Source organism: Amblyomma mixtum, chromosome 8, assembly GCF_055824585.1.
Source record: "Amblyomma mixtum isolate Tamu chromosome 8, ASM5582458v1, whole genome shotgun sequence".
Lineage (NCBI taxonomy): Eukaryota > Metazoa > Arthropoda > Arachnida > Ixodida > Ixodidae > Amblyomma > Amblyomma mixtum.
This window is the reverse complement of record NC_143019.1, coordinates 127,372,884-127,385,261: the sequence shown is the minus strand read 5'-3', so window position 1 is coordinate 127,385,261 and position 12,378 is coordinate 127,372,884. Positions and strand designations below refer to the sequence as shown.

Below are 12,378 nucleotides of genomic sequence, written 5' to 3'. Positions count from 1 at the left end.
GCTGTCGCGTTCTACTCCTAAAGGCGAAGCTTAAGCGTCATTAATTAGCAGTTGATTAATATGTAGACATTAATCAGTAATTAACCAATAATTAATGGTTTGTCATCACTTAGTAATTAGTACTCACTTATATGTGACGCGACCAGTGCTACAGAAGCAGCGAAGTGGTGCGAGAAACGCTTTCGCCCCTGCGCACTTTAGACAGCCAAAGTACCCCCTGAATTTTGAGACGACGGTCTTGTTCTCCCCTCGAACTTTGAAGAGCACCTAAAAAGGCTCCGAACAGTACTAAGGTTACTCGACGTTCAAGTAAAAAACAGCGCAACGACGACAGACAAGACAGAAGAAGGACAAGCGCTTGTCCTTCTTCTTTCTTCTGTCTTGTCCGTCGTCGCTGCCCGGTTTTTTAGTTCTTCAATATGCACCAACTCGCTCAGTTTTCGGTTCTTCTGTAGTGGCACTCAAGTCATTCGGTCAAACTTTGAAAACAGAGAAGTGCCACTTTCCTTATGAAGAGCTGATATTTCCAGGCCACATCGTTAGCAAGGAGGGAGTATGCCTAGACCCACAGAAGGCAACTGCTATCACACTGTTTTCCCCGCCGACCGACAAGAGAGCTGTACGCAGATTCCTCGGAATGTGTGCATATTACCGTCGATTCGTCAAGAACTTTTCGCGCATAGCTGAGCCTCTGGCCCAGCGGGCAAACCCAGATCTGCCATTTAAGTGGGAAGCGCCGCAAGCAGAAACCTCCAAGGAGCTTCAGTGTCGTTTACATTCGCCACAGGTGTTCGCGCTCTTTGATAAAAACGGTGTTGGTGTGTTGGTGTATTGAGGTTTAACGTCCTGAAGCAACTGAAGCTATGAGAAACGCCGTAGTGAAGTTCTCTGGAAATTTCGACCACGAGGGGTTCTTTAACGTGTACTGACATCGCAGAGCACACGGGCCTCTAGAATGTCGCCTTCATCGATATTCGGCCGCCGCGGGCGGGATCGAACCAGCGTCTTTTGGGTCAGCAGCCGAGCACCGTAACCACTGAGCCACCGCGGCGGGGCCTTTGATAAAAACGCTGACACAGAAGTTCATAACGACGCAAGAAACGTGGGCTAAGGCGCCGTCCTCGTTCAGAAAACTGATGGTCTGCTGAAAGTAACTGCACAGGCAAGCCGTTTCCTGCCCACGGCCTAGGCTAACTATTCGACAACTCAGAAGGAGTGCCTTGTCCCCATCAGGGCTACTTCGAAATTCCGCCCTTACCTTTACGGACAACACTTCAAGGTTCTCAGCGATAACCACGCAATTTGCTGGCTTACCAGTTTTAACGACCCCTCTGGCCGCCTCCATACATAGAGCCGGAGCTTCCCGGAGTTTGACGTCACCGTTGTTTGCAAGTCCGGACGCAAGTATTCTAACGCCGATTGCCAGTCACGAGGCCCTGTAGTTGCGCCGCCGCCGGACGACGATGAGCATGCCTTAATAGCATCCATCAGCTCCAGATTTTTGCACAGCTGCAACGCTCGGACCTCGACCTAAAAAGCCTCATAGAGTACTTGGAAGGCAAAGTTACTTGACTCCCACCTCGATTAAGCGAGGATTGCCTTCGTTCTATGTACAGAATGGTGTCCTCGTGAAGAACCTTGCAGTGAACAATGCAGTCTACCTCCTTGATTTGTCTGCAAGTCTCCGCGAAGTAGTTCTGCAGGCTTCAAACTACGAGCCGACAGCTGGACATCTCGGGTTTTCTCGCACCCTCCGCTGCATTCAAGACAAGTATTACTGGCCTCGACTGTCTGCCGATGTCGCACAGTATGTTAAAACCCGACGAGTTTGTCAGTGACGAAAGGCTCCTCCCACCCGACCAGCAGGATTTCTGAGCCCTATTGAACTCCCCTCAAGGCCCTTCAAGCAGATCGGCGTGAAGAAGCTTGGCCCTTTCCCGAAGTTAAACGCCTGGAAATAAGTCTATCATCATAGCGACCCTTACCCGCTACGCTGAGGCAAAAGCCCTACCGAGCGGAACAGCAACAGAAGTCGCCAAATTTTTTCTAGGGTTCATTCTTCTGCGACACAGCGCCCCCAGTGTGCTCATTATGGGAGAGGAACAGCGTTCACAAAGGAAATGACGCAAGCTATCTGTGATGCAGCGAAACAAGCCATCGCAGGACAACTGCTGACCATCCGGAGACCCACATACTTACGGAGCGCCTGAACAAAGCCATCACTGACATTTTCGCCATGTATGTCGATGCCGAAGAGAAAACCTGGGTCGTCATACTGCCTTACGTCGTTATTGCCTACAATACCGCACTGTAGGAGACCACCCCGATGACGCCTTTTAGGCTCGTCCATGGCAGGGAGGCCACGACCACGCTAGATGCCATGCTACCCAACGTTACCCAGGAGGTAACGTCGACGTCGCTGCCTACCTTAAGGGCGCAGAAGAAGCGCAAAGACTTCCCGATTAAGGATCAAAGACGAGCAGCGGAGCGACGCCAGAGGCTGCAACCTACGAAGACGCAACGCGGAATACAAGCCACGAGACCGAGCACGGGTTTGGTTGGTTTGGTTTATGGGGTTTAACGTCCCAAAGCGACTAAGGCTATGAGAGACGCCGTAGTGGAGGGCTCTGGAAATTTCGACCACCTGGGGTTCTTTAACGTGCACTGAGATCGCACAGTACACGGGCCTCGAATTTCTCCTCCAAAGAAATTCAGCCGCCGCGGCCGGGATCGAACCCGCGTCTTTCGGGCCAGCAGCCGAGCACCATAGCCACTGAGCCACCGTGGCGGCCGAGCATGGGTTTGGACGCCCATTCGCCGCCGCGGATTGAATGAAAAGGTTTTGCGCCGCTATATCGGCCCGTACAAGTTTCTTCGTCAGCTATATGAACTGTTCTTAGAATTCGTCCCCGAGGAAATAGCTGCATCCCAGCGACGCTGCGTACGACGAGAGAGAAGTTGTGCATGACATCCTTCTAAAGCCCTATTAAGTGCCCTATAAGGAACTGTGTTTTCTCTCTCGGTGTTTACTGACCATAGTCCGTTTTATTTGCTTCTAGTCAACATATTTGTTTTAAAGCATCGGGCCGATGCTACTTTGAGAGGGGAGTGATGCCGCGAATCATTGTAGTGTTTGTTTGCTCATGCTTCAAAGCTGCCGGCACGTCGCTTTATCACTTTGTTTGTGCTGCAAGACGCGACCAGGTTTATCGTGATTAATCGCATCCAGGAGGAGTCCATTCTCTGCTGTTCCAGACTGTGGCAGGAATTTGGCATTCTTTATGTCGAAAGTTCGCTATAAGCTGTAAATTGAGCCCGGCTTAGAGCTGCGGGCACGCCTGTTGCTACGCCGCCGCCGAATCATACAGTTCTTTGGGGGCTCAAGTCAATCCAACTAAAGAGTTTCTTTTAGAACCCATTATCGCTGTTTTCCTGCTCGCTGGACGACAGTAATCACTATGTGACAATACGGCCGTTCTTGATCATCACTATTAAGTGGAGAAAGCGGAGCTAGTTGTTTTCAGGAAGATGATGGATTAGATAAAAGGCACGGAGTGTGCTCTAGAAAACGTCCAGCGTAGGTATGACATATGCTCCTGGATCACCCTTGCAAGGTTGGAGAATGACCACATAATCATCTACAGACCTAAACACTCTTGCTATGGGGAGTCCCTGGAGCTCAGTTGCAAGCTTTCGGTCGAAGTGGGCTGGGAGGAGGTCGTTCAGGATTGGACCCAGACACGATCCAATGCAAACAACCTCCTTCTGAACGCACACGTTCTCGTTGAAGCTGAAAATCATGGACTGCAGGTTGACGGACAACTGCTTGCAGTCATTCTACCTCCAGTCCACTTTGACCGGGTTCAATGAAGCCGATCATTGATGAAGGCGGAATGTGGCTGGGTTTTGTCACATCCCGCCTTCTTTCCTTCAAACGGAGGTGAAAGAAAGAAGGCGGAATGTGAAAAAAGCGCCAGACGCGTTTAATCCTTTCATGACATTACTAATCATATCAAACTTGAGCGGAGGATTTACCCACCCCCGGACAAGCAATTGGTGAAGGCGCAGGAATGCGTCTGGCGACGATTGCAGACTAGATGTTTCTTCAACCCATACGTGTTGAGCAAAATCTACCCGGACATTCAGCCGGAGTGCAAATGGTGTCACGAATTGGCAACCTATGACCACGTATTATGGAGCTGTAGCATAGCACCGCCACCGGCGGACATTATGCGTGATCCTTCCCTCGAGCAGTGGGAGGCCGTGCTGGCCAGCTCAGACCCGGTCGTCCAGACCAGGGCCGTGGAGTGGGCCACCCAGGTCGCCGTCAGCCATGGGTTGATGGCCATCTAACACGGAATCGTCCACACATGCTCTCTGACGAAAATAAAGTTTTTCCATCCATCCATAATACCGTGCGAGGAAGGTGTGGTGTATATTCCGTTGCCGGTCGTACATTGGCCAAGCCGGATGATGTGTTAATGACCGCATGAAAGAGCACTCCGCCTCGATGAAGTCGTTGGCGCCCAAGCGCAGTCCCGATCCCGAATGCGAATATTTCCAACAGAGAAATAGCAAGCAAAGCCATGACAAGTGCAACAAGTGTGGGCGGACGCAGAATGACTGTCTCAGAGAGCGTGCTGACCTGCTAAGGACTTGGGCCCTCAAGAGCAACCTCAATCTGCATTGCCGTTATCGACAGGAAGGCGCTTTTGAGCCACAGCTGTCTCGCTGCAAGGGCTTGGAGAATCATAGGGTACAAGTGACGCGAGAAATTATGGAAGCCTTCGCAATGAGCAAAAGTGGGGCAGATTGTGTTAGTTCTCCCTCAGTTAGATTTCTGCCTAAGAGATACGCTTCTCAGATAGCAAGTACGTTTTCACTGCCGTGGAGGCGGACCTTTGTTTTTTGTTTGTTTATGCGCATCCAACCTTCCTATTTATTTCCCCCGTTGCAATAAAGTCGTCGTTGTTAGTAGCGCTCGTGGTGCGTCACTCTCTCGACCCGTTTCTTAGGCTAGCTATTGTCATAGAAAGCCAAGGCCCAAATTCATGCCTTAACGAACTTTCTGTAACCTGTGAAGCAAACAATACAACAGCTTGGATAGGGAGACGGTTTCTAGGGGCAGTAATTATTTCGATTTTTACTCGTTTGCGTTTAGTGAATTCGGCTCATTTAGAAAAGAAAACTTGAAATACATATCGTAAGATTCGCGGCTATCGTAAGATAGCCAAGCCGGAAGACGACGAAATCCCGTTAGAAACGTATGGAGGTGCATTAGGTAGCGGTTGATGCGCGAGAAATTCGTTTGAATTTTCGTAAGCTTAAGCTCAATTTCCAGCAGTAGGCGAGGCGCGCAACCCAGTGCCAGGGTGGCTCCCAAGCTCGAAGTCTGATGTTCACGCCAGTTTTTTTAATATTTCGCATCATCCTTGCACTTATTTTATTGTCTCCTGTTACCCCCATACTGTTCGTTCCCAGTTTTGTGACTTTATTATTCGTAGGTGTGGGTAGGGAACCATTTTTCTTATTTATTTTTACAATGAGCTCTATCGAATGCAGACTGCATCAATAAAAAAATACTAAAAATTTGGAAAACGCTATGCTTCGCCTTAAGCATAGACGCGGCAGCGCCTTCTCCTTTTATTCCTTCGCTATGGAAACTTTCCACGCATGTTCCAACATAATGCTCCCACTGAGGGCGCCCCTTAGGGCTACTCACGCGCGATAATTGTGTAGGTTACATTTTACGGCATACTACACCACTATATTTTAATAAACACACACTGCCAAGTCATACACACGGTAACACGCTCACTACGTGCCCCTCTATCACACTCGAACCAAAGACCCTTCGTGGCCCATGCCGTTGCGTGCAGGCCTGCCACGCAGAGGGCATGGGTTCGACCCCCGATGGCGGCAATTAGCTTTTAATGAATTACTTCTTTATTGTGAAGTGCCCCCAAAAGAGGAAACTCCTCTCGGATTTCGTCTTCATTTGGGCACTCCCTCAGCTCAATTCGTTAGCTTTATTTGAACGTTCTGGGATTCTTTCCGACTGGCGCCGAAGGACGCCAAGCAACAGAATGAGCTACTTAATACTGTTTAAGATGCGAGCGACTGCGTCATTGAGCGGCGCGTAGCAGCGAAAATTTCCAAGTTGTTGAAACCTCAAAACAAGTTTTTCCGCCGCGGTGGCAGGATTCGCTAGCATTTTCACTTGCATGTTAAACAGGTTTTATGCTTTCACGTAGAGATAGTCCAGCGGTTAGAAACGTGAACAAGCATGCCTGCAGTTGCGCACCGCAGATGCATGCGTTACTACGTCCTGAGATCTGCGAATTTCTCGTGCAGCTTTTATTTTCGCTAGCTGTCGAAGGCTGTAGACGGAAGGACAAATATATATGGGTAAAAAATGGATGAGGTGCACATGTAAGAAACATTCTTGATATAAAAACATTCGGAATCACAAACCTGTTCGTCATATAAGAACCCAAAGGGTTTTCTTTAAACCTTGTAATGAGGCTTCCATAGTATAAGTGGAAGCCATACGATTCTGAAGAATGAGAAAGAGTTCTTCCAACGTTCAAGAAATGTGAAACCCATGGTGATGATGCATTGCGACCTCTACAACGTGGCTCAGATTGAAACCTCTTGAATTCTTTACTTTTAGCAAAGGCTGTACGCAAATGAAATAAAAGTGTACTACGCAGTTCTCGATCGTGTTTCCAAAGGTTGCATTCAAGAACGTACTCTATGAAATCACGCGTAGGTTTTTCGAAGAGGCGAGCGCTTTCATTCTGTATTGCACAAATGCTAGCAGTGGTTGTCGTGTTTCAGGAGGTTTTATCAAGTAACAAGATCGTTACAAAAGGACCAGAATACCAGTTGCTACACAGCTGGCTGGGAACGGGACTACTAACAAGGTAAGGCTGAAAGACCACGAATGATTGATACAGCATTTTGTTTCAAAGATTCCTGTATTAACTTTATACTAACGTTAACTTTATTTAGGATCCCTGACCTATATAGAATTTGTGTCTCTCAATAAGTAACATTATTCCGAAACTGATGAAGGGAAACGTCGAGATTCTGCAGGGGATCTGACTCCCAGCTTATGACACCAAGAAAAAGAGTAGGTTCTTCACCTTCACAACCCAGCCGGAACTTTTTAGACTTAACCACATTTAGATCCACAACACAGTCTACACAGAACTGCGCAGTTAAATACAAAACATATAGCACATATTTTTATCTCAAGAAAAGTGGGCGATGTCATCAGCGTACGTTAAAATCTTAATTTCCAACTGATCAAGTGAGAATCCTCGAATAGCTACTGATATGACGACACTAAGGAATAAGGGCGCGTGATTTAACGGGAATAACGGAGGCGACACTGGGCAACCCAGTCTAACAGACTACTTTAGTGCAATCGGTTCGGTAAGTTCGTGATTTGCAATTAGCTTTGTATAGGACCACTCGTTGCATATTCTTATGCACTCAAGGAATAAGTTCTTAATGTTTGCACGTTCCAAGAGTGTAAACCAAAAATAATGACGCATTTCATAAAAGGCTTTCGCAAGATCAATCTGAATTAGAGCTACCTGGGCGATCTCATAAATTACCGACTGCAACACCAAACGTGCCATATATATATATATATATATCCTGACCTCGAAGATGACGCGTCTCATTACCGCTGTCGCGTCATACCCTTACAGGCGAGGTATATGTTTTCCCCAAATTTTTTTTAGCCAGATAAGTTCGAAGTGCTCACAGTCACTTTCTCTGAGTCGATTTAGACTGCAATGATCTAGCTCAGCGCGTTCCTGCAAGAAATGGTGCCACTGCTCCGGGCTCTAAAATATTTGAAATATTCGGCCTCAAAACACTTGGAAGCAAACCTAATGGCCTTTTAATATGCGTTATCTACTGAAAATGATGTGTTGTTGGGCTAAAGTAAAGATCGCCATTCTATTTCTGTTATCTGTGCGCTATATAAACCGCCATTCGCGCTTGGACCACAAAGGTGGCCAACCGCGGATAGCGGTGTTGCTGAAAGGGGAGCTGTACGTCGTTGGAGTCCTGACGGCTGACACGCAGTGCTTTAGCAAAGCAGGCTGAGGACAAATTTATGAGCACATATATCAATAGATTACTGCATTCAAACGATGAACAGCCTACGTTCGCTGAAAGCGTGGCTTTTATAGGCTACAAAAGGACGAAAAATCGACTAAATGTATCGCCGCCACTGGCCGCTTCCAGCTAAAGCTACGGTTACGTCAAGGCAGAAAACCGAATCCCTTAGGTGGGGCAGCACGGCCATTCACTTCAAAACGGTAATTACTCAGCGCTTTTCGGTCTTCACGTCACCGCTATGAATTGAGGGGCGGGTAAAAGATGTTCAATTTTTAAGTTCATTTTTCTCTACAATAAACTCTTTTGCTGCCGGATAATCATCAACAGAGCCAGAGAGCCAAAAAAAAGGTAATTCGTAAGGACAGTAATTGGATAAAGTTCTTAGGCTCCATTTAAACCTCAGTAGTCAGTAGTACGTTAGGCGCCCTGTACTAGACCGTTGCGACATTGCAGGAGTCATCACGGAATGTGCCATGCTAAATCAAAACGTGGTGACGGTCCAGAAAAATAGCTACGCTCACAATAAGCCACAATAAATGTAAAAATTGTAATGTGGCTCGGTGGTCTTGAGTTGCGGGGTCGCGGTGTAAGGTTTCTAGGTAGGAAAACAGTGGCCTGTGCTCTGGCAAGATATGCCGTATGTACTGGAATGTAACGCCAGTTTTTTTCCCCTTAAAATAGATGTGAAAACTCACCTCTTGTGTTAATATTGGATATTACACGCAGACGAAGGCGCTCTATGCTATATTTACTCGCATATTGGTTCATGCATCGTGCAGGTTGGCGGCATTTTTGAGAAACAGAAAAAAAAAACTGTGCGAATGCTCCATTGGTCGGCCAAGGGAAGCTCTGAGGAAAAAATACCGATCATGGCACATCGGATCAGCGGCCTAGCAGTAAGAAAATCCTCGTCGGAGACGGTGAACTGTCGTACCAAGCGCGGATTCCACGCACCATCCCGAGGAAATCCGATGGAATGCACGCGATTTGAAGGCATCGCTTTGTTTCGTCCTCTAAATGTTCGACAGACTGCCTCAGTGCTGGCACCACCGCCGGTGCCGCACGGAAATGGCAGTATCCATATCGGTGCACGGAAAGCTTGGCGTTGCTATTGGACGTCATAAGGGGGGAAATCACTACTCCACTCGCTACCGCTATCTGACGCACATTTAGGCGACATCGAACACGCGCAATTTTCCCGTGGCTTCGCGCAAGACGACCACAATGGTCACCCATGTTCGGAAGGCGTGACTTTCCGCTCCGTTGTAGAACTGGGAGAAGTTTGACTTTTACGATGACTACGTCGCATACTTTGTCGGCGCTGCAGGACTCCATTCTTATCATGGTGTCGGCTAATCTTTAGGGATGCTCGCTTCAAACACATCGCTCCTCACGTTATATGCCCGTTCTTTACATTTTTTCCTTTTAGGGCCCATAGACTCAGCCCTCGCGTTATAACAGTCTGGGTGTTTTCTTTACGTATTTCGCTTTACTTTATCTGCTAGAACTACTTTATCTCGCCGCTGGTGTCCAATGCGTTCCGGCTGCAGCGTCCTCACTTACACAATATCTTACACGGTGGTTGCGGTATAGGCAGTCTGGGATGAAGTTTCTCATTCGCATCGCAGGAACCTGCAACACATAGCTTCGCCAGACGAAAAAGAATTAGGAGTGCCCGCAATGTTTTTCCATGCCACCTTCCTTGGAAAGGTCCATTGTGCCTAGATGAAGCCTTCTATATTATCCATGCCTGCTCATCCGCTCGAAATCGTCTATTCCGCTTTTCCTCTCTACACTTGTGCGGTGCGAACGCACCTTGCGGGGGATGTACGAAGACATCTGGAGAGGACGTTCCACTGCGCGCCTAAGGGCTCATGCTGCTGGTTCGCGTAGATTTCAAACGCTTTGTCCTTACCTACGGGACAGGATAATGGCGTTAATTATAAAAGGCAGAAATGAAGAAAAAAGAGAGAAAGAAAGAAAGAAAGAAAGAAAGAAAGAAAGGGGAAGGAAGAAGGAAAGAAAGAAGGAAAGAAAGGAAGAAAGCAAGAAAGAAAGAAAGAAAGAAAGGAAGAAATCAAGTAAGAAAGAAACAAAGAAAGAAGCAAAGAAAGAAAGAAATAAAGAAAGGAAGAAAGAAAGAAAGAGAGAAAGAAAGAAAGAAAGAAAGAAGGAAAGAAAGAAAGAAAGAAAGAAAGTAAAAGAAAGAAAGAAAGGAAGAAAGAAGGAAAGAAAGAAAGAAAGAAAGAAAGAAAGAAAGAAAGAAAGAAACAAATGACGGAATACGCTAGTGTGGTAAAGGAGCGTGTGCAGCGGTCGGCTAGCAATAAATGAAAACTGAAATCATAGAGGAGGCGATGGTTTGCAGGTAATGTCATCAGCATCATCCATCATCATAATTACCAGCCTCACTTCGTCCACGGCAGGACAAAGGTTCCCTCCCATACCGCTTGAATTATCTCTGCCCTGTGCCAGCTGCGTCCACCCTGTCTCCGCAAACTTCTTAATCTCATCCATCCACCTAACTTTCTGCTGCCCCCTGCTACGCTTGCCTTCTCTTGGCATCCATTCGTTTACTCTTAACCACCATCGGTTATCGTCCCTTCAAATTGCATGCCCTGCCCACGCCCCGTTCTTCACAATGATTGCAACTAGGATGTCGTCAACCGCGTTTTTTTTGTCTAGCACGCTCTGCCATCATCCTGTCCATTAATGTTACACCTATCATCCTCATTTCCATAGCTCGCTGCGTTCTGCCCAATTTAATTTGAACATTTTTCATATGGTTTCCACATTTTTGCGCTATAGCCGAGCAGCAGTGAAGTACTAATAAAAATTAGATATCACTACGACGGACAGGGAGAAGGCTTTGACACCTCTTCGGCACTCATCGCATCTCTTTGGCTCTATTTATCATATTCTTTTTGTTTGCTAATTAATTTATTTACTGAATTGTCGTAATTATCTTATGCTTTAATTAAAGATAGATTTATTTACTCTGAATACCTTCTTTTGTATCAAGCAACGATTTTGCTTTTCAGATTTGGTGCCGTGGTGGCTTTCCCGTGCACTTGCAGATCCCCTTCCAGCCTATTCAACCGTCCAATGGTTTTTGCGGATAAATTATTACCTGATTATTCTATGCCAATGAAACTTTTTGTTCGATTAAATATCACTCATCAAATACATTTCAATTCATTTCAAATATGATTTTCACTTCTTTGCTGGTCTGTCCACTATTTTGCCATCCACAGCTGTTTTCCCGTCCACTGAAAATCAACGTCAACGCTATTTCGATGTTTTTTCGACATTTTTGGCTCCAATCAATTAACTCCTAATTCTATTCACTCCTCATCAATTAACGCAGAATCCTCACACGGTCCTCTATTGATCACAACAATTCGTTTGATGCTACCTCTTCTGGAACCGATTATTCTTCCGGTTAACCTCCATGCCTTTCCTCTTATTCCTCCTCCTCCTTATGAGAACGTCACAACTCCTGTGGACACGTTTTGCGGATGGTGACGCGACCCCGCCGACATAGCCTAGAAATGCTTCCGCATTACTGTATTATTCTGCAGGGTGTTATTCCATCGCCGATAAAGATCGCGGAACCTAGAAATGCTGGGATCGCTCCCCGCAACCAAGCGCAACGCCTGCAGCAATAGACTCCGACGCGAACACCTCAGAGCGCATAGTTTCGGTTGATAGGGTCGACGTCTAGTTTCGGCGCTCACCGCGATGAGGCACTCGTATCAAAGGCTACAAGTGCGACGGTCGGCATCCTTTGATGTCGACTCTGATGAGAGGAGAAGGATAATATAAGTGGCCTCAGAACGAGCGTTATCTGCCACACAGAAACCTGGCATTGTTGAGAATATGCTTCAATAACATTCCAGCTTGCAGGTGATGGTATGAAATGACATCAAAAATATGATGTCGCGTTTGGCGCAGCCAACCAGCTGACGGCAGAAGTTTTAGGAGCTCAATGGGATCCTTGCAGTGCCTCCTACGAACTAAGTTGCCTCTCCTGTTCCTGCAGCTTCATGATTCTAATAAAACGAAGGCTCCGTGTTCATCGGAGAACCATTACTGTGACTGGCGGCCTTTTCATGCAATCAAGCTTTGCGTAACAAAGTTCTTTCAATCGGCGTAGTTTTGAGCGTGCCATTGAACACTTCGTCAGTAGCACGACGGCACAGCGCCAATATTTTTCTGGAGCCCAAGGCCCTCACGCCT

At 47.0% G+C, this 12,378-nt stretch overlaps 1 protein-coding gene across 1 annotated transcript in view; it reads left to right on the top strand.

The window, feature by feature from the left end:
• The window catches only part of LOC149334265 (cytochrome P450 4c3-like), a 69,043-nt gene that overhangs the window by 18,664 nt on the left and 38,001 nt on the right, over positions 1–12,378 (top strand). Inside the window, exon 3 of the mRNA XM_089555102.1 lies at positions 6,841–6,926. Coding sequence (XP_089411228.1) covers positions 6,841–6,926 — 86 coding nt within the window. The remainder of the gene's footprint in view (positions 1–6,840; positions 6,927–12,378) is intronic.